Here is a 24,548-nt window from a genome sequence, read left to right on the forward strand (position 1 = left end):
ATATTAATATTTAATAACATATACCTAAATAAAATAAAATATTGTGTAAATTTTATATAAAAAAACAGAACTAATTTGATGATATATATCATGTTTAGAAAGAATAATAACAATAGAAAATTAGAAATAAATTTTAATATATACAATCAGACTTTATTCATTTTAAATTCCCAGCTTGCAGAATTACAAACAAAAATATTTATCTTAATGAAGCAAATTCCAATAAAAGTAATAAGTGGCGTCAAATGTTAAAGTTCAAATTGAAATAAACAACAGAATTCATTTAATCACACATCGGTAATTTTTTAATCAACCTTACCCAAAAACAAATAAGACAGTAAGACTCATACCTGAAAAATAAAAAATAAACAAATGTATAATTAATTTCAACGAATAAAATAAATGACACAGTTTAAATTGACACAATAATCGAGTTTAATGTTGATTGATCGTTACCAATTAACAAACGATCAAACACGACACAATACAATACCAAAAGGTATTGGTGCGCAATAGTTGCAATTGTGACACTGCAATGTAACACAATTAGAAATTAAAAAAGGAAAATAACGAATTTCGTAACCCGAGACGAACACAAAGTTATGGGACAATAAACGATTGCTTTCATACCCGAGCCTGGTTAATGAACCATTTATTACTTTAACTGGTTTTCTAACAAATGTAACCGGGCATGCAGACAAGACGACGAATCAGCCGTTCAATTCAATTTTAGCTCTATCAACAACATTAAACCGGCACGAAAAACCGTCCGAATTATTCGCTGAATAATTGAAGTTACATTTAATTATTCCCATAATCAGACCGTTTCAGTTTGGTAGCCGTTCCGCAAATTATGTAAATGGAACACAGTAACGCACACTAAAGACGTGGTGCGTTTGTTTACGTGTGTAAAAGTGAATTAAGGCAGTTCGATTGTGTGGAAGTAATTAAGGGTGAACAATGGCGGAGGGTTGCAGACACAAGCAGGAACGTCAATTTCCTTTCATTCTCGTACCATATGTGATGGCACAATAATTTTTACGACTTGCATAAACTTTATTTGACATTTTTAAATCGAAATGAGAACATTAGTTTCTAATATTAGTATGTAAACCGTGAATGGAGTAAAGTATATAAAATTGTTTGCCTTTAAGAGATGTCTGGGAAAAACAGGATGTAAAGAAATAACTGTCTAATTACAAAGCATGAGTCAATATATACAATTAGTAATAAAATAATCGACCAAAAATTCACTTAACCACTTAATTTAATTTCTAGAAATCAATTGATACAGTGTTAATCATAATTATAATAATTAGTATTGTTAGCTGTAAAAAGATTATTTTCAGGTCAATGATAAGTTATTTCAAAAGACCACAACTAACAGTCAAATCTAATTATAAAACAATAAATGTGTATAAATTATTAATAATAATTTAGAAGTTGCCATTAATTTTTAAAGTGAGCAATAATTTATTATGCACTAGTTTATATGTTATAAATGGTACTTGATTTTAGTACTTCGAGGTTACTATTAAGTTCTTGATACTCATATATTAAATGAAATGATTAACACCGTTAAATTATAAACGAAATAAAAAAAATATGTGAAAAAGTAACTTAATAATTAATTAAATAATGATTTAAGAAACAATTTACAAACGAAAACCAAATATTTAAGTAGTAGAATTTAGTTGCAACAACTGATATCGTTATTTATGCAGATAACCAATCAAAACAATTCATATAAAACACATTAAATTCAAATAGTTTTAAATTTAATAATTCATTTTTTAAGTATTTACGGATCAATGTCAAATTAATTTAAAACGATAAATGTGTAAATTATTAATATTATTAATAGTTTTAAAGTTGTCGTTAATTTTTGAAGTGAGCAATAATTTATTATGCGCTATACGTTTATAGGACATAAATGGCACTTTTTTAAAACAAGTACTTAGAATATACAATCAAATTCTTGCTGACAAAATAAATGATTTAAGAAAGAAATAACAACTCACAAATGAAAATCAAAATAATATTGTGGATTATTCAGCCAAACCAACGAAAACGAATCATATAAAACTATTTGATTTGAATATTCAAACTTTTAGTTATATATGTATCAATAACAAATTAATATAAAACATTTCAACTAGCCAAAACTAATCAGAGCACAATATTGTGTAAAATATTAATAATAATTTCACTACAAGATTGTAATTTCTAAAAGGCATTTTACTAGACATTATTTAATTTATATTAAATTCTTAAATTACTTATACATTACATTACTAATACATTAAATTATAAAGAAAATAAAAATAAAATGTGAAAGAGTAACTTTCTAATAAATTTCTAGTATATACAAGTTGATTTTTTAAGAAACAATCAACTTACAATTAAATATAAAATCAGTTATTTATTTTTAATTTCAATATTAATAATTTTATAAGTATTTGAACTTTGTGCTTTTAATGTTAAAATTTTGAATTTGATTTAATGCTAATTTTTATAATAACTAATAAGTAATACATATTTATGCTATGTGCACAAATAAGTTTAAATGCTAAAATTAAGTTTTAAATACACATAAATAAAATAAATAATGGATAAAAAGCTTTTGCTATTAAATTTAAAAGGTTTTTGTAACTGTAAAATTAAAATAATTGAATAAACAAAGAATAATAAATATAATGTATAAAATAAAAATTAACATAAAATGTTCTCCAATATTTACGATTAAAAAAATTTTGTAGAACATATACGCACCCAAATAAAGCTGAAATTATCTGCGTAAATTTGAATTGGATATTTAAAATTATATTTTAGTTTTAGAAAAAAAAATTAAATATTCGTTAATAATCAAAACAATTCATGTAAAACACTTTAAATTCAAATAGTGTAATTCAATAACAACAGTAACACTTCAATTAACAGTAAAAAATAATTTACTTAAGTAAGCCATCAGACTCCAATTTTTTAGTAAAGCAGTAAAAAAATCTAGGAGTAACTTAATCCCAATTAAGAAGAGAACTTTACGACATTTTATTCGAGCAATTTTATTGTATATTACCTTATGCATGTAACACTTTGTGTCGGTCATTAAACAAGTTTCGAACAAGTAAATTAACTAATAATGCAAGTAATTTGTTCCTGGGAGTTACGTACAGAGGGATGCGTGCGCACCCACTTCGTTTTCTATTTTGACGAAGCTATTTTATTAATATAATCAATCTCGGCTAGCAAAAAGTTTCAATCTAGAGACATCAAAGCTCGAAAAGTTGCCGGTATCGATTTGGGGAAATTCGCGCTCGTTTTTCACAAAAGAAAATTTTACGCCCTCGCCTTCAGACCGCTACAATACGTTTCAATCAGATTATTTTCCTTTTTGTTATCGGAAAATTATTCAGTTTCAATGGGAAATTATATAAATATTAATAACCGTGGATTTTATTTGCGAGAATCTAATTAAAACATGTTTGATACAAGTCTGAGGGTTTGGCAAACAGTTTATTTGAATATTTCAAAGTAAACGTGGAAAATTCAATATATTTTGTAGCGGGGTCTTTTGATAAGAATATATCGGGAACGTAAAGCCAAGGGACACGGATAAAATTGCCAGACATGAATTAAATTTCAAGCTTTTCTCTCTCACTTTTATCATAAAAGAGACAGTTTATTTTTATTCGACAAATATTAATAATAATTGACTAATAATTAAATATTTTTAAAACACTGATAAATTATGATTTATGTATGATGAGGACATAATATTTTTTATTTACTTAATTGAAAGATATTGATATAATTTTATTTTTACCATTGGAATGTCTAAAGTAGCTCAATATTATTTTATTTCATTCTATTTAAAATTAAATATTAGATTAAATGAAAATCACGAAGAATAAGAACTTATTTAACTATATGAATTTGTTACATTTATTTAATTTCTTTTGATATTAATTAATATAAAAATAGAAATATGTTAATCTCCACACAAGAGCACACAATAATAAAAGGGTGAGCGCAGATGACGTCAGCTGATATTCAAGACCGATCCTGTGCTTACAATACACAGGACCGGTTTCTGTATAAATAAATTTATATGCTTAACATAATGAAATGAAATAAATGTTATTCTGTTTAGAAATTTTCAATTATTACGATTCATCGACAAAGTAATTATTTTTATTCTACCATAAAATATTATTATTCTTGTAAGTAATATTTATTGAAATATTCACCTAACGAAACAGATAAAGCAATTAAGACAATAATTGTGAAACAACTGAAAATTGTTAATTAGTAAAACAGTAAATCTCCATTTAAAATACTAAATATGATTCAATTTACAGTTCAAAAATAAAATACTGTATTTAGAAAAAGATTCATCTCAAACAAACGGGATTGAAACACCGACAATGAACGGAATTCCTTTCAGTTGTAATTAACCGAACAAACCGTTGTCCGCAAATTCCTGAAAACTAATTAAACCATATTTAATTCAGCCCTTCACAACACAGAGAGCAGATCGGAAAGTTTTAATTCGAAAAGAAAACGCGATTTAATCATAATAAATCCCGTTCCGAAAACTAAGGGGTTTGTTGGGTTTCGGTGGGGGCGGAGAAGGGTGAGTTGCAACTGTCTGACAGTCCCTTTTATGGCTATGGCATGAGATAAAATACTATGCTGTCCGTCGACCGAGATTAGATAAGGAAATATCGAGTTCAGGTTGAGATTATCATTATTATTGGGTCCCAACCATTGGGGTGTTTAATTGAATGTACAATCGCAATTTGTCTATACTATTTGTAAAATGTTGTTATAATTAATTGTTGCACTTATTACATATTTAACAAATCAAACATAATGTTTTGGTAATCATGATAATAGACTTATTAATAAACACAAATGAATTGATGAATATTGATCATTATTGTCCGATCTCATTTGAATTTAAAACCGTTGCCTAAATTATTGATATTCAAATAAGAATGACAATTATTGTCTTTGCTTCATTCTATAAAAAAAAACAAAATAGAACTGTTTGAATCGACCGATAAGATTTAAATGTTGTTTAGTGTTTATGGATGGACTAGGTAATGGTAATGACACCATCAATATTCCCATTGTGTTTCTTATTGCAGCCACTGAATACAAAACGTCGGTTCTCTTCGAGAGATGCGTTTATTCTTATTTGGGTCAGAAAAAACGCCCATAAACCATGCTCGGAGACAGTGCGGATTGAGAAAGAAGAGCAAAAATGTTTCTAGTAGCCGCACATTAATAACGAGAATTGCAGTGTTTTGTTAAACAAGCGACTGCGACCGATGATTTATTTCCATAAAATTTTGATTCAGTGCACTTCAACAAGCGAATTTAATTAAAATTATACTGTATCCACTTATATTTATGAATATTTTATATCGCGCTCTAATTAAGCCGGACATTTTATACGCCACGCTCAATTTTACTAAACTGAAACTGAAAAAAAGTGGTTTTCATTCTGCTTATTATATTTTTTAGTCCTGTAACTGACAACGCTAATTAGTAATCCATTTAACTAACTAAATAAACAAGAAAATAATAAATGGTTAAATTATTAAATTTCTCCACAGCAAAGTATGGAAAAAAAACAAAAATTATGTTAAATTATCATATAATTTATGTGTTAAATAATTATATATAAAACATAGTTAAGTTCTTTAATTAAATTTAAAAAATAATAGATCTTCTGAATTAAAAAAATTAAAAATTCAGAATAGTTCAATTAAAAAAATCAAAAATCTTTAATATTTAATTATAGTAACTATTTACTCAAAAAGAAGAAATTACAAGGTGTGAAGGACAACATAATAAAATATTTAAATTAATTAAAAAATATTAAAAAAAATTATTGCATCTTTCGAAATTTCAATGTAAAAACCATTAAATATTTTTAAATTTTTCATTTCAATTTCAAATTTTAATTAAGTTACAACATGTACTTAAATTTATTTAAATTAAACAATAAAACTTTTTTACTAATTTAATTCAAAAGATTTAGATTTATGTTTAAATTAAGGTAACTTAAAATAATTTATTGATAAAAATTGTATGCATAAATAAATTCTTAATTAAATAATTTTTATAACAATAAAAAATTAAAATTTATTTTCATTTAAATTATTTATGTAAACATTAATGGCCCTATAACATTAATGTAAAAACATTGGCTCATTCTAATAAAAATTATTTAATAATATATGTTTTGACAGGTATTTTATTTAATTTATGAATACGTCTAAAAATGAATAAGAAAAACATCGTATTTCACTCGAAAACAGTGAATTCGAGCCGAAACGGGTGAAAATAAATCGTACCATTTGGCAGAGTAAACTGTAAACTATTGCTTGTTCCCCGATGTGTTCGTATTGGATTTATAAATTTACTTTTCCAGGGAATATTTGACGAATTTCGCTTTGAACGGCAACACGCATTGGAAAATCTGAGAAACGCCTTTCGCATTATTGGAAATATTCCCCGCGCAAATCAATGGGGCTCATTTGGAGTTTTCCTATAAATTTACGGATGATTGTAGTTTCAATGAATTTATCCACTTACTTAAATAGTTATTAAAACGTGCAATGAGTCAGAAATTGATTAAGATTTTTTCGATACTACATTAATAAATAGTGTTTTAATTGTGAAGAGAAAAACAGCCAACTAGACTTAATCTTCATTAGATAATGGAGTATTGTATCATTAATAATATCAATTACGTGGATCGTTAACCCACAGTCCGTTTACTATGGCAACGCTTTTATAATTCACACTTTCGAAACCGGAAACGATCGATCACATTATAAAAATTATGGTGATAAATGACGCTCGTATGAGAAATTTAAACGTGTTTGGTGTCATCTGCAAGTATTACGTTTCTAACATTGGTTCCACGTTGTAAAGCTCGCCCCATGAAAATTTAATTTATTTAAATGGCGACTCGAAAAACCGGGCGACAACGATCTGCATTCGGACGCGGAGAAAAAGTAATTAATACCGAGATTCCTCGGTTAATTAATGTACCAGAGGACCGGGAACAATGGATCCTTCGGAAATCTGATTTGTGTGAGGTTACATTGTAATCCTAATAAATTTTCGTGTTCAATTCACGAACGAATATGGGTCGAACGTTTGATTTATGGCAAAAAAATTAATAGCAAAGCTCTTGTGTAAAAAATAATATTGAGTAAGTTCTGTGTCACAGTCTGCAGAAGTTGGAAAGAAAAGTTTTATTCAGTATTTTGTGTGTACGTCAATCGATTTCACAAGGTTGATAAATTTTGTCCCAATAAATAACCTTCGTAAGTTCCAAAGTTTTCTATCGAAACACTCCTTCGTAGTAATTATGATGGACTGGGATTTTATAATTGCATAACGAATTCCCTTGTGTTTTGTATTTGTCACCGTATTGCAAATGGCAACAAAATAATAAAGACAATAGTTGGCAAACAAGCGTTGTATTTATAGAAATCCGTGAAACGTGGGCGAACTATTTTTGGGAAATAGTGTGCGGTATTTAATTGTCCACTTTCACAAACATTAAGTATAGAATGAGAAAATGACACTGATCAAAACAAGAAAATGGACTTGAATCGTTCAAGCATAAGATTAAAAATGTGTATGATAAGCAAATTATCACCAGAACCGGTCAGAAGTTATTTTAAAAGTAGTGTTCCATTCCAATGTAAACAGTACATTTTATTAGAATATGTAAAAATTAATATAAATTTAAAATATCAGAAAAATTAATCAAAATAAAATATTTTTGATTTTTTGATGCCAGATCCGAACCAAAATATCGCCAATTTTAAAAATTTAACTAAAAGAGAAAATGTAAAATCCTCATTAAGTGTAATAATTATACCAATTTTATAGAGATAATTTCAATAGCAACATGAATATTAAATAAATTATCTATTATAAATCGTTTAAGCAGATAAACTTTCTTAATTAAAAATTATCACACATTTAAAGTATCTGACAAATTAAATGTCTTGAATGTTTCTTTAAAATAATTAAATTAAATAAAAAAGTAACAATTATAATATAATTATCAACTAATAAAAGATTTAATTTAAAAAAAAGGATATATTAATTGTGTCTTTAAGCAAGGTTACAACATTGATTCCTGCTTTCCTAAATTTAAAACAAATAATTACTGCGAAAAAAGCAGAATCAGAATCGGCTTCTGTTATAAAACCAATTCCCTACAATAAAGGAGCAATTGAAGATAAAAAATTAAAATAAAAGCGGTATAGAAAAACGTTATCTTGTCGTACATTCTTTCTGTCCGTTCTGCAGATCGTGCACATGAATAGAGGCGATAACCGATCGTTTGGACCGCAACCAGTAATCATCTGGTCAACTGTGCAAGAATGTCGAAACCCGATACCCAATAAAGGGTCGTTTTATTTAATTCCATACCTCTTTGTGTTGACTTCTAATCTAGCCAGAACGAGCGCGAGTGAGGCACAAAAGACTTTAACCGATTCGGTTTAAACGAGATATAATATCTTAACTGATTCTTCGATCAAATATTAATTGGTTCGGTTCAATAATACGTAAGATGTTTTTACGACGGCAAATCGCGTGCACAACTTTATGGGAATATCGATTTTAATTTAATAAATCGTGGAATATAATTTATAATATAAGTGTTAAAACGTCTTCGAGACGGAGTAAATGTAACAGAACTGTTATCGAACAATTCGCAGATCTGTTTTAATCTTGAAACAGAGTTCATTGTTTCGTACCTGGCTTTATAAACCGAAATTCAGTGCGGATTAATTTATCTTCCCGGATGCAATGCGATCTATGCTCTAGTCACATCTACACTTGGTGTATATTATATTATCTTACTTGGTTGGTTGCGAACAATGTGGATACATAGAACATAAGTGTTGTTGCACAAACTCAAATCTAATTATGATCGAGATTTATTTTTAAATTAATTTGTAGATATCAAAACTTGTCGAAAAAGTTTAATTTACTTTACAGTTTAGTATTTATTTTGCGTCATTGAATTTCATTTTAAATTTTATTTACATTATTAAATAAATTAAATTTTAATAGTAAAATAGAATTATTTATTATACGAACATATAACCAACATATATGTAATAATATTTAAGTTAAAATTAATTTTGTTTATGTATATAATTTCATATTTTATTATTAAATTAAATTAAAATTTTGTTTCTAATTGAATTTGCTTTTAATATTGCCATTTTAAACTATATATTTACAAATTATGTATAAAAGTAACGAATGTATAAAATATAAACTTAATAGTTAATGTTTTCTAAATATTAAAATTATTTTTGAATTAATTAAATTAATAAAAAACTTTTTTAATAAAAAGTAAGTATTGCTTGCAATAATAAAACTAAATAATAGTAAACAGAGTTAACAACTTTTAAGATATAATTTAAAAACAAAATCAATATTAACTACATTAGGTATTAATAATTATATTAAAGAAATTAACAAAAAATTATTTATTTTTTTCAGATTTAAACCAAAATATGTGTACTATAAATAAATAAAAAAACAAGAGAAATTTATCCTTTCTTTTTTATAATTTATAAGCAATTTAATTATAAAAAATAATTTCTGCAACTGTACTGTAACACTAATAATATTTTTTCTTGAAAGTCATTTAATTTTTTTCTACTATAATCATTAAGAATATAAATATGTTTACTTTAAATCTTGGAATTTTTATTTAAACGACAAACAATTTTGAATCATGACTTCTTAATTTCAAAATACATTCATTCTTTTTAAATAAGTTAAATAATAAGCAGATTAACGAATAAAACCATATTATATAATTATTACAGCCATATATAAACAAAAATATATGGTAGAAACTAAATAATTACTGTAACTGTACTGTAACTAATATTTTTTTATGAAAGTCGTTTAATTTTTTTTAATTTAATTTATAGTTTAAATTGTTGGAATTTTTATTTAAACCTCAAAACTATTTTGAATTATGATTTAATTTCAAAATATATTGTTACTCTTTAAATATTTCCACATAAGCTTTATTTTATATAAAAATAAATTTAAAATATTAAGCAGATTAAAAAAAACATTATTTAATTTTTACAGCCACATATGAATCAAAATATAAATGCATAACTAAATTTGAAAAATATGTAAAAACTAAATAATTACAGTACAGTTGTACTGCAACTTTAATATTTTAATAATTTATAATACAATTATATTCATTTTTACAACCTTTATTCATAATTTTATTCTTTTAATAAAATTAAATTAAATAATTAAATATTTATAATTATATTTTATATTGTAATGGACTTCAATAAAGAAAGAGTAGTATGAAAATTCATGAAAAGATCAGTAACTTTCATAGCTGAGTTTGTCGAAATATTTATGTGTATTTATAAATCCAAGGCCGTTTTTGGTTCAGACAATATATTAAATTATTTAAATTTATTATTTACAATGTTGCTGAACGCCTTTTATCCTGACAACGTGGATTAAATACCGCAAATACGATTCAGTCAAGTCGCAGTTTTAAATTATTTCCAATTACGGTCGACAACGGACCGCATTATTGATGTATTAGTTAAAATAACCGAACGTAATTAGTTGACTGATTCAAAAGTACTTACTTGGGAATTTCAACACGTACAGAGTAATTGATTATAAATTTTAACCTTCACTATATATTTGCAATATTTTCGAAGAAAAGTATTTCTATTTAAATATAGGAGTGTGTAATTTTTGTTACTGCAATTAAATAAAATAATATTAAAATTCTATTTATCAACATTGTTAATAACAAAAAATACAAACGCAAACAAATTGTACAAAAAACAATTCAATATTAATGAAAAAACCAGGATTTGGAAATAAGCTCCTGAAATTTTGTTTGGCAGATTTATTACACTGGTTTATAAATTTCAGTTTTTGAAACATTGAAATTTTCTCTTATATTTTTTGGGTTAATTCGAAGGTGATGAACATAAAAATATTATTTATTTTTTCATTTGGGTCATTCACCTAGATATTGAAAGTTAATATGTCTAAGACATATTTATACCAAAATATTCAGTTTCAATTTCCAGGTTCAAATTAGACAATTAACATTCACTTTCTCTTCGGTTATTTGCTTTTCTTCCCAGAAAATCTAGGTGAGCAATATGAGCACATGACTAAAGAAGAAAGAAGATACCAAACCATCTAAGATGAATAAATAAATGATGGTATAGTATCGCTTGTTACTGATGCGAGAAGATGTTATTCGCTAGAAAAAGCAAAAGTTTAAGTTGAAGCTGTATATACAGTTCAAAAAGATGAAACAAAAATACAATAATGTTCATATTATAGCAACTTCTTAAAATGTTAAATAATTCTATCCTTAATTCTCTTATTTAATGTGAACTGTCAAAATAAATGAATTTTAGTGGACATAAATATAACAACATTAATTTTGAAGGGATTTTTAATGATTAAATCAATGTTACTTAACTAAACATTTTGTTTTATAATTTTGGCACATCTTCATCATATAGACTAGATAATTTTCCGAATATTGTGATGAATTCATTTAAATTAGTAATGTTTTGGTTATAAACGTGATGTCCCATGTTTTCTATAAAGTTGATGTCTGGGGATTAGGACGGACAAGACAAAACATCGATGCTTAAGTCTTTTAACAAACACGTCACAATTTTGAATTTGTTTTTGGGGTCGTTTTCATTCAACACATATATCTTTTAATAAATTGCTATAATTATGGCCATTACTGTATATGTAACAGTTAATTTAAATATTTATTTATTTTTCTTTTCATCATAACATTTTAAATTCAATAAACTGACAATTATAAATATAAAAAAATACTATAAATTATATAGAAATAGAGAAATAAAAAATAAAAATTGTAAAAATCTGTAGTTCCTGCAATGTAATATTGGATGTATAATTCACACACTTTTTAACGAAATTTTATTCTTCAATTACCTTAAATATACTTAAAAGAAAATTTTATTTTTTTCTTCTAAACAATAAAATATTAGGATATTTTGAAGCGAAACGCCGCTGATTCCAACAATAAATGGCGAGCTACCTTGAATATTGTAGAAATATAACAATTAAATGATATACACTTTATCCATTGTGTTCGAGAACCTTCGAATTATGAGGTAATGTTTTCGTTCATAGAGTAAAAAAACCACTTAAATTGTAGTAAATTGATATTCGTGACGAATCAACTGATTATTATTATTATTTTCAAACGACACACCACTGTTTGTCGAAGTGATAATGGTACAAATAATGAATAATTTTATCATCGAATGGAATGTAAAAATTACATGACAAATAAAATTCAACGAGAACGAAAAGCAAAATCATAATTTCCATTATTTTTAATGAATTTATTAATTTATTTGTTTTATAATCAGTTCGAATCTCGAAAAACACACGACAAAATTAAATTCTTGTTTAATACAGCCCTCGTAAAAATGACCCAGAATATCCAAGGGGGAATTTTATGATTACAAAAAGCGAATTCCTCTTCCTCTCTCTCACTCTCTATTTCTGTCTCTTTATCTTTCCCATTTTCCCTTTGTTCGATCCAAAACTCCAAAAATAAAATACACATCTTTCGCTAAACGTAAATAGTCTTTGGGACCGGAAACGGACGATTTATTTATGCGATGGTTCTCCTGTTATCTCCAGATCCGACACGTTATTGTTCATACTCACATTCATTAATCAGTCCAGGTCGTGATCGTTAAAATTGTTACGTACCTGAAAAAAAAAAACGAAATGGTTTAGCATAAAATTTGGATTGTACCAAAATCATAATTCGGACAATGGAATGCTTGCACGTTTTTGTCCAAAGCAAATCGACAGCCAAAAAATCATCAATCATAAATTATCTCAATTGTCGAAGGTGCTGAGAACGGTCCTGGAAAATTACATAACGAACCCATGTAATCCTTTTTTATTTCAAGGTTTTAATATTAACAACACTGCAAATATTATTTGTTGATAAAATATATTAATTAATTAATAAGTACATAATTAAATTTGTTCCTTGTTTTCGTGTGTAAATGGAATGAAAACAATTCTGTAAATCTATATCACAAGCCCAACCATTATTATTTTACACGCCAAGGTTACAATATGTACAATCTATGAATAATAATATTAACTTAATTTGAATATTAATACATTTTATTAGAAGAACAAAATAAATATAATGTTTGCAATTATTATCGATTTCGTTGCGCAACATAATATGATTAATTCATAATAATATTGACGTTGACATTTTTATTTGATTCCGGACGTCTATTCGAAGTAATATTTCTGGGTTATTATCAGCGATTACCATTGGATCAGATTGCGGAGCGAATTACAATAACAACGGCGAACTTTCACTCCATTCTCGTTTCGATGTCAGATTATAAATTTACACGTTGAATGTCCCCGAATAATGATTTATTGGTTTATTCATATTCATAAAATTATTACAAACCATAGGCTCAAATTAATGAATAAAAATAGACATTAAAATAGATAATTAATTTAGAGAATTAATATTTTAACCGTTTCAAAAGCTGGTTATCTCAATTGTCCATATTATGAATTACAATTAGAAAGTAATCGATGAAAAATAAAAACACAAACTAACAATTGCATAACAAGGAAGGTCAAAGATCAGATAATTGTCAGGGTATCAATTACAAACTTCGAGTGAGAAACGATTATATGCAACGAGAAAATATTTCATAAATAAACCTTCAATCAATAATGCGAATGTCACGAGTGTGTCTTACGATTTTAGCATAAACAAATTACTTGCAAAGCGAGTTTTTAAATAATTAATTGGAATGTTTTAAACTCGTGAAACTGCGGGATTTCCTTATTACAAGCAAATTAATAATTTATCTGTGACAAAATTTGTAAGATTTATTTAAAAAAAAAAACATTTTGTTTTTTATATTTAAAATGAAATGTTGGTAATTACTTTTATCTTGTCCTCAGTTTTTTTTCAAAGAACTGGTAGTTTTTTAATTGTTTTTATATATATGTAATTATTTCTATAAAAAGTTAATTTAATTTAAATTATGTAGGTATATTTATTGGTTTTAAAATAGTTAGTCATGTATACTTTTGAAAGAAATTATTTAAAGTGATAATTATCCAATATTAAAATATATTCCATCACTTATTTAATAGAAATTAAAAAATAGATTTGTTCCATTAATATTTACTTTTAACCAAGAAATTAATTATGAAAATATATACAAAGATCAAAAGCAATCAACTATTTTTATAAAATGTTGTCTAAAGTAGTTTTTTACCTAGGTAAACCATTATTAATGATTAATATTCAACACATTTAATATTGATTTTATTGTCTTTATAATTCTTATAATTATTAAATATTTTTAATCATTTTTTTTTTCAAATTAAATTTTTATTTCTGGCTTCAAAAATTCGAGAGCATTTTGTTAATTTATCTGATACTGAATTTATGTCAATTTTTATATGAATTAATAAAATGTACAATTAATTAATAAATATCTTAATAATATAATAAATAATATAGTAAAAATATATTATGATATTTATCTACTTAAACAATTATCAAAAAAATAATTTATTTAATAATCATTTTGATATAAGGGTTTTATACTTTTACTTTTAATTAAACTTTTCAAATTGTTTTCCAGTTATATTCTGGTTCAAACATGACTTGAAAAATTCAAGAGTATTTTATTTTTGTTAATTTGTCAAAGTTAAATAAAAAATTAAACACAAAAAAGAAGTATTCCTTTAATTTGTACAGGCAGTGAATTTGATTAAATACAGTTTCTTGTAAAATGACCTTCATAATTCAGTAATTTTACTCTCCCTTAAATGCTTTATTTACTATTTAATAATACAACTGCAAAATTAAAATTGTTAAAATACAGGTGAAAAATAATTAAATAAAAAATAAACAAAGAAAATGATTAAAAAGTGATTTTGTTAAACTGTGTTATTTAAAAGTGTACATTTTTATATTACATTATAATAATAGTCCGTTTAACTAGTTTAACTAAAACAATTTAGTTTTTTACAGCAAATATTAAAACAAAACACAAACACAATCTAAAAATATAAATCTAAAAGTAAATAAAATAAAATAATAAAAATCAGATCTAATATTTATTAACAGACAAGCTCATATAAAATGTAATAAACCTTTCAAGTTTTACAATATCTCAAAGGAAAAAAGCTGAGAGCAGATTGTATCAATCATTCGAAAACACCCCTAGTCTGATGTTTGATACAATATAAACGAGTGGAGAAATTCATTTGAAATTTGACACTACTCACTCTCCTCGATGCGAGACACAAAAGAATAATTTAATGATCGAAGTGACGTATTTTCATTCTCAATTTTCCCAGCGTATTGGGGTCATCAATTTGCATTTGTGAACATGAAAAGCACTAATAATTATAATCAACATGAAACCATTTCGGTGTATAAAATGTTTTGCTGTTAAACAAATACATAATTTTAAGATTAGAACATAGTAATTAAGAGGTGTGAGAATGGAAGACATTTGTCATAGTCATATGGTCATTCGCTTTGGTTTGATGAAAAATATTACTAAAGAAACGTAGGTTGAAAATCTATAAGGAAAGCAGTCAATTTTGGCCCTTACAACCCGCTGATACAATCGCTTACAGTTCATTGAATACAAATAAAACTTCCGGCGTGCCAGCATTATTATATAATATCTGGACACACCGGAAAATAAAGTAGAATAACAACTTTGAGCACCGATAAAATGAACCTTTGCCTCGAAAACCTATAACTTCTAATGTAACAAAAGCAAAAAAGCAGATTTAAGCACGTATAAACTTTAATGATGTTTAAAGTTTACAAAAATAACATTTCAGAAAGAATAAAGTAAAATAAATTGCATCAATCATCTTAAAAACACAACCATATTCCGGGCGTTTTGTGGAATAAGCAGCTTGCGGAAACTCGACACCCTTTGTTCGCCCCGGAGTAACATAAATACGGTAGAATAATTTAATGATTGCTATTATAATTTCACATTGTGTTCTCCCTGTGTTAGATAAGTAAAATTTAAATCATTATATACTATGCTTTTATTTTATTAAAGGAACATAAATCAATAAAAGAGGTTAACGTAACAACAATTTTCTTCTACCGGAGGTAAATACAAAAATAAATTCGTTAGAGCAGTAATCTGCCACAAATAGAAATAACAGAGTAAAACACTGTAACGATTAATTTGTTTCACTGCCCACGTTGTTTTTAAAGAAATAAGTAGTTTCAGTCATATTTAGAGCTATTTTTCTGCTGAGCCATTTTTCTATATTTATAAACAGGAAAAAATCGATGGTCAGGCGACTATGGTGGATGCGATGGTAATTCAAAGCTTTTTCATAAAGAAATGAGTTAATAACTGATTTTTCAGTGATTTCTAAAGTGTTCACCTCATTTAGATGACCTAGGCAATCTTGATTTGTTTTCTTTACTAAAAAGAAGTTGTTTCATTAAAACTCCTGCCAATCACAAGTTAAATTACTCAAAACAATTTGACAGTAAAGTTGTAAAGGCTTTTATTTACGAAAAATGTCCCTTTTTCAATAATAGCAGCTTTCACTTTTGTTAAATTAAATAAGATTATTTATTTTGTTGTTTGAAATACTTAATTTTAAATGAATTTAGTTAATTAAATTAAATTAAAACCTTGTCTTCTAAATAGAATTTTATACAACTTTTTACATGAATAGAAGGAAGCAATCTAATAGACAAACGGGTCGAAACTTTACAAAAATGGAATTTTAAAGTGCATTAATCATCTCAAAACCGTAACAGCAACATTACTGCGGCGGCGTTTTCTGGTGAAAAGCGAAAATCCGCACCCTTCGTTCGCCCCCTCGAAACACAAACAGAAGAGAATAAACTTAATGATTAGTGAAATAATTTCGTCCCTTTTCGGTTTTCCAAGTTGTCTCCATTCGGGAGAAAAACGCATTAATTAATGTTGGTGTGATGGAAACGCTAATAATTAACTGCGTAACATTTGAATCCACCCTTTAATTTAAACACGATACAATCGTACATTAAAAACGGTCCGTGTAAAGGAAAATGAAGTGGAGTAATAATTTTGTCAGTTTTATCGTGAAATACTAGTGCCCATATTTCTTGCGGGTTATGTTAATGATGAGATAAACCTTTTAAAAATGTAGCGCCCTACTTGTTTTTACGGCCACAAAATGTCTATGAAAAATATGAAAAAATAAATGGAGGGTTGTACATAATATAATAGTGGATAATATCTCGTTGGGGTTTTATGTGAAATTCCAATCATATAGAGACAATAAGTTTTGAAAACGGGATGGAATTTCTTATGGCGAACAGCGATTTGCTGGATTTTCTGTTAATAGTAGCCACCCCTATTTTGCAGCGGCGCGGAACGAGCATATTTGATATTCCCGACTGGTATGGCGGCAGCAGCACATAGGCGTCCCACTTTTGTTGTCGGCAAATTGAAATCCGATACTCTTGGAAATTGTGTTTTTAATAAGGAACAGTTTTATGGCTCTGCTACACCTGAATGTGTGTTTACAAGGTAGCTAAAGATGTTCACGTCCGGAAAAGTTTATTAGATTTGGAGAGAATAGGAACTGCGAAACAAGTTTCTTTAAAGCTTCCATAAAGTTGTAAATTTACCATATTATAAAATTATTTCGAAACATTTGCAAGTTACAGTTTTAGGAAATAAGAAAACTGTAAAGTTTTATTCTCAACACTTGCTTCTTACAACTGTAAAATTAATTTCAACTTATTTATATTTTTAAAAAACTAAAAAATAGTTCGTTTTTTTTATAATATTACTTTTTAATACTATATTTTTAAATAAGTATTTATTTTAATAAATACATCGAAATATTATTAAGAGGTAAAAGATACTATTATATTAAAAAATAAAAATTTAATTCTCTGTAACTTATATATGTGTATATGAATATTTATTTATTAATTTTTATGGAAAACGAAATAATTTTTGATTAAACTATTATACAGTTTATTCTATTCTATTTATTCTTATACTAAATATTATTATTAATATAATAATATAATAATTATTTCAAATTGATAATGCATAACAATAACTGTAATAAGGTAGGTAAAGTAAATTAATCAATTAAAAATACATAATATGTATGTATAATTTTATTTATTCTTTAAATTCAACATAAAATTAGAAATTAGTATTCTAAAATATATATTTTTTATATTTTAAATTAATTATAAATAAGAAATACAACAAAATATAGTGAGTTAATCAGTTTTTACTATATATTTTTTATTCTATTAAAAATAAGATAAAATCATATTTTAAAATAAAGTTTTAAATATAAAAATTCTTTCATATTTTAAACTAATATTAATAATGCATATAACAAAATACTATAATCCATTAAAAAATATAAGGAATTTAATGTAATTTTCTTTATTTTATTAATTACAGATAAAAGAATATTTTTGAATAAAAAAATTCTTTAATATTTCAAATTAGTTATAAATAATAATTCATACGATAAAAAGAAAATATAAGAAATAAAAGAAATAATTTAAATAAGAAATAATAAATTAAAATATAACAAATTAATAAATTGAAATTATTGATTATTAATCAACCATCTTTAACATATTAAACTGAGTCACTCTTCGTTTTATTACATCAGATTTTCTTTATTAATCTGCCTGAAAGAATCGATTTGTATAATTCTTCAGAAAATAAATTTAATTAAACACCGCTTCATAACAAATTGCACATGTAATTAAAGGTGAGATAGCCGAAATCCCGTGCGAAACAAATAGGTACATAAAACCGCAAACATACCTTGTCTGATCAGGACCAACAGTCCATAAAATAATACCTAATATATGGAAAGTAAACAGCGAAATACAGTATAACATGAATTATGATTAACTGAATAAAAGATTAGGGAGACGTTCGGTTTGCTTTTGGCGTGCCATCGACCAATACGTCCGTCCCTCTCGTGCAAACATCTCGGCAAACGACCACGAACAGAGAGGCAATGAGTGTTTTGTGCGAACAATTCGAGTGGATGTAGGAAAGCAAGCGATTACCCCAGACTCACTTTGAAAGCGACTTACGAACATAGGCGTAGACAGGGAGGAAACAGAAATTATGAGATTATTACTTTGCATTATCCTTCGCCGTTCAGCCAACCCAGTGGCTATTTCCTAATTCTGATTCAGTATAAATTAAATGAAACGATATATTTCATTATTCGTTTTACGAAGGTAATTTGTACCGTTTTACGGGTGGAATGCGGATTGAGACTTTGGGAAGGTATAATTGGAATTTATAAATCAAAATATAATTAAGATGATGGTAATTGCTTAAATGGAGGAGCTAATCGATTAATTAATTTATTATTCGACAAAAACATATATATATATATATATATATATATATATATATATATATATATATATATATAAAATAAAGGCATGTGCAGCATTTTGTTTTAATAAATAATTGTTAAATTTTAATTGGATGCCAAATATTTGGGTACGATTATTATTAAATTTTAATTAAAATTACAAGCTTATTGAATTATCTCTTTAAAAAGGATTTTAACATGTTGCAATTTAATCTGTTAGTTAGGAAAATTGTAATAATTTAAAATTATGTATGACATGCTTTCCTACATAATAGGTTATAAATTTAAATGATTTTTTACGCTTTAGCAGTTATTAAAAATCTATTTAAATACAATCCGCCCATAAATTCAGACAATTGCTTGTAATTACAACTTTCTACATTTAACTACTTTTCGTCAAAGCAAAAAGAAAGTATTACTGTTACAGTTAATTTGCCTGACATAATAATCTTAATGAATTTATTTATAACAAACTATTTATGGTAAAAAATAATTTCTGCAATAACTGTAAGTAAAAATTTATATTTAAATTTGTTTTATTCCTATATTTTTGTTTTACAGTTAAATAGATTTTATTAAATTAACTATTTTTCAACTAATATTATCTAGGTTTAAAAAAAAAAGATAAACACTAAATTAATTCATGATATACATTTATATAAATATTTAATTCTATAACAATAGCGTCACACTCGCGCAATTTAAATTGTCTATAATTAAAACTAAACCATTTGTTCTGTTTAATTGTGATTACAACAAAATACTCAATTAATTATTGAAAATGGAATAATTTATTTGTAAACAAATAACGATTTATTTTGATAATAAAATGACGTTAACAATATTTTATTTATATTTCTATTTAAATTTTAATTCATCAACATTTTGCAATTAATTTTAATTATAAATAATAATATAGCAAAATAAAGTAAGTTAATTAATTCAAAAATATATAACATTTATAATACATTTTTTTTATTCTATTAAATACAAAATAAAATTGTTGTAACAAATTATTTTGAAATGTACAAATTCTCCCTTATTTTAAATGAATTATAAATTGTAACTGAATCAAAATAAAATTAATTTGTTCGAAAATATGTAATATTTATGTATAATAATCTTTATTTTTTGAAATAAACGAAAACATTTGTTGTTACAATAAATTTTGAAATATACAAATTTATCTTAATTATAAATAATGTAACATAAGTTAAAAAATAAAATGTGTCAATTATATTTAAAATTATTTTATTTTTATGTATTTACTTAGTTGAGTGATTTTAATATGATGTTAAAATATTTATTAATATAAATCAAATCAAAATATGTGTAACAATTATAATTTTTAGTGATGAAATAATGTTACACACAAAATTTAAAAATTTAATCTACTACTTCCATATACTAGTTTTATTTTTAATTTATTAAACATATTTTACTACAATAAATTTGGAAATTTATAAATATTACGTGTACCATAATTTTACTTATTAGTACTCAATTAAATTGATTTCAATAAATTTGGTCTTTTACTAATATTACTATCTGTACAATTAAACTAATTCCTGATATAAATATGTTTATATAAATAACTTAATTCTATAACAATAGTGCTACACTCGTGCAATAATAATAATTTATAATTAAAACCATTTATACTGTTTAATTGTGATTACAACAAAATAGTCAATTAACTAATGAAAATGGAATAATTTATATTGACAACAAAATGACGCTGACAATATTTTACGTCTATTTAAATTTTAGTCCATCGACAATTTGCATTTTTTTTTTAATTTTTAATTTCTGCACGTTTGTGATATTTTATAATATAAAATCGTGGAAAAAAATTATTTTATTTATTATATTCATCAGTTGAAATTTAGTGTTTTCGATATGTCATTTTCAATTCCAGAACATTTTTGTTTAATTTAAAATTCATATAAACCCAGGTAATCTAAATATATTGTAAATTAAAATTACTTAAATATTTACATTATTTAATTTTTATATTTGATGGCACAAATTATTTGCCAATCAATTTAATATCAAAATCACTCAATAATGGTTTTAAACAATTTAATATTTCAAATTGTTTAAAACCATTATAAATTTCAATATTTAAAAATATATTTTCATACAAAACTTAAATTTTTAATAATAATTAAATTTAACTAATTGTTTTAATAATTTGAAAATAAAATCATGTACATTCTTGAATAAACTTAGATATAAAATGTTTAAATATATTACTGAACTCATTCACCGTGCATGAGTTAGACAGAGCTCAACTTTAAACCAAAAGGTAAAAGTAAATAATTGCGATAAAGAACTGGGTTAATACAAAATGCTTCATGTATCTAACGAAAGAAGTTTTTATTTAATCAACATTCTCCGATGGTAGCGGCATCAGTCGGAAGACATTTTTCCTAGTTGGAAAGTGTCGAGCGACAGAAAACGAATGCAATGCAACATCTTGACGATGTTATTTCACGTTGTCGCATCTCCAGTTTCACGTAATCCGCAAAAATTCCAAACCTTATATTTATCCCATCGATTTATATAAAACCGATGCCGGAAATGGGATGCATTAGAAGTTTTAATTAATTTTCTCTCCGGTCCCACGTTCACAGACAGTTCCACTCTAGTTCTTTCGACTTTATGAATTACAATAACTTTTATTTTTTTTCTTCATCGATTTATTTTATTGAACGAAAGAAAAATGACTCGGATTTATTTTATTTCACGTGTGTGCATTGCAGGAAATTGTAAATGCATCGCTTATCGTAAAATTAATAGGGAACGGGTTTTAATAACTTCGATGACAGCTTATCTATATTTAAATTAGATATGCAACGTAGGATATTTATAAATACATTTTAAATAATTTTATGACAAATTTGTACAATTTTCTTATATTATAACTTGATAAAAATTTATAAGGATACCCATTCTACTATTTTAATCTCATTTCCACATTTATTACCTTGTTAATTCGTTACAATTTACTACTTTGATTTTAAATTATTTTCTCTTTTATAAATTTGTTTCAATATAGAATTGTAAGTGTTAAACCAAACTTGCCACTAATATTATTATTTAAATATGAGAGGCTGTATTTTATTCAGAAGAAACTGATTTCAAATATTGATAACCAATATATTTTCTATGTACAGAACAATTTTTTAAAATAATATAAATTTTTCATAAATTATTGTAATATAAATTTGTTATATATATTATTATATATTAGCTTGAGCAAAAATGTAATATTTAAAATTCTGGCCGTTTACATCCATCATAAAGTTGGACCTTTTAAAATTTCAGCGTTCATGTTTTGTTGACAACGGAGAAGATTAACTTTTAAAGTATCTAATTTAAATATTCAAATGCATTTAGATATTTTATGGCGAGTATTCCGAAATGCTTTGGGAAAGTAAAAGAAGACCGCGAAACTTTATTTATTACGTAGTGTGACACACCACGAGAATAAAGTTTTGATCAGCAGGATGCAGTGGAATGCTTTCGACGGCGCAATTTTCGCTCAAGTACAAAGTTAATTTATATTAGGGAATGTTTTCGCTCCGCTTAATATTTAACTTGTTAATTAAATTAATTTTATAAAATTTATATACGAAATAATGTACTTTGTTGAATAAATAATTTAAATATTCAAACGTTTCATAATTGTTAGCTTAACTTGGAGAATGAAGGAAAGAGTTATTTTTTTGTAGAACTAGATTTATTAATAGTTACAATTAAAACCATTTACTATTTTTTTGTTTAGTTGATTTTTTTCACTTTTCCTTTAGCAACTTTCCCTTTCGACAATAATGTTACGTAATTTGCAATTTTAATTACATTTCCATATTTGTTTTTTAATATTATCTTTCCAGTCTACTTACCTACTTTCTTTTATTGTGTTTTCCTTCTTAGTTTGTTGTTTATTTGGTACTACTTTTAATAGTACTATTAATCATTAGATTACTAATTAATTATTTTATAATACAAATTTCCTCTCCTTTATATTGTTTACGACAAGTTTATTATTGTCCCAATAAATTTAACCTCAATATTTAAATTTTCATTGGAAACATTAAATTTAAAATTCAGTTACTTTAATAAATTAGACGTATTCTGTATTTATAAAAATAATTTTTTATAGAGAATTTTTTAATTCAGTTTCAAATAAAATCTTCATTTAATAGAAACATATGTTTGTATGTTATTTTTAAGGATTATTGTATTAATAAAGACATTTAGTTTATTAAATTGAAATTAATAAATTCAGAGTATCCCATATTCCATTTATAGATTTATCAATTTTATATCAAATAAAAAATATAAATTCAGAATTTATTTATTAATAAAAAGTAAAATATTTACATACATTTGGATATTTTTAGAATGTGTTGAATAACGTTAATAAATATTTAAAACATAACTATGTAGTTCATTTCTAAAATTAGTTTATTTAAATTATACCTATCCATCTGAATTGATTTCCATAACAAAATTTCTACAAAAATTCATAATTTACTAACTATATGTTTCTCAATCATAATGTATATTTATTCACAGTTTTTACATATTTTTAATTTTAAATAGCCAAATATATTTTTATTTAAATTTATATTTTATTATGTACCACATTATTGGAAAAAAATGTTTAATATCAACATGATCCTATTTTAACTCCGGTAATTATCTTGAACTGTACAAATATACATAAGTGTACGTAAATATTTACTTTTTCACTTATCACAGATAATTTAACTATATTTCAACTACCTCAGTGTATGGTACGTATTTAATCATAATAAATAAATTTCATAACACTACGGAAAATAAAAAAAAAACCATTTTAAAAGACGTCATTCTAGTAAAAAATAAGAAAACACATAATAAATTTGTTGATACGTTTAAGTGTCTAATTGGACCATTTGAACAACGGAATCGCATGGAGGAACCAAAACCAATCACGGGACGAAAGTAAA

General features: G+C 25.2%; 1 protein-coding gene across 3 annotated transcripts in view; it reads right to left on the reverse strand.

Moving 5' to 3' along the window:
* LOC109608673 (uncharacterized) overlaps positions 1 to 24,548 on the reverse strand; it is a 134,845-nt gene that overhangs the window by 50,287 nt on the left and 60,010 nt on the right. Inside the window, exon 1 of one of the 3 annotated variants that reach the window (XM_020025192.2) lies at positions 12,793 to 12,811. The exons of the other annotated variants lie outside the window; for them this stretch is intronic. Coding sequence (XP_019880751.2) covers positions 12,793 to 12,798 — 6 coding nt within the window. The 5' untranslated portion in view covers positions 12,799 to 12,811. Of the gene's footprint in view, positions 1 to 12,792; positions 12,812 to 24,548 lie in introns of those variants that run through there. 3 annotated transcript variants of the gene reach the window in all.

This window comes from Aethina tumida, chromosome 3, assembly GCF_024364675.1.
Source record: "Aethina tumida isolate Nest 87 chromosome 3, icAetTumi1.1, whole genome shotgun sequence".
NCBI lineage: Eukaryota > Metazoa > Arthropoda > Insecta > Coleoptera > Nitidulidae > Aethina > Aethina tumida.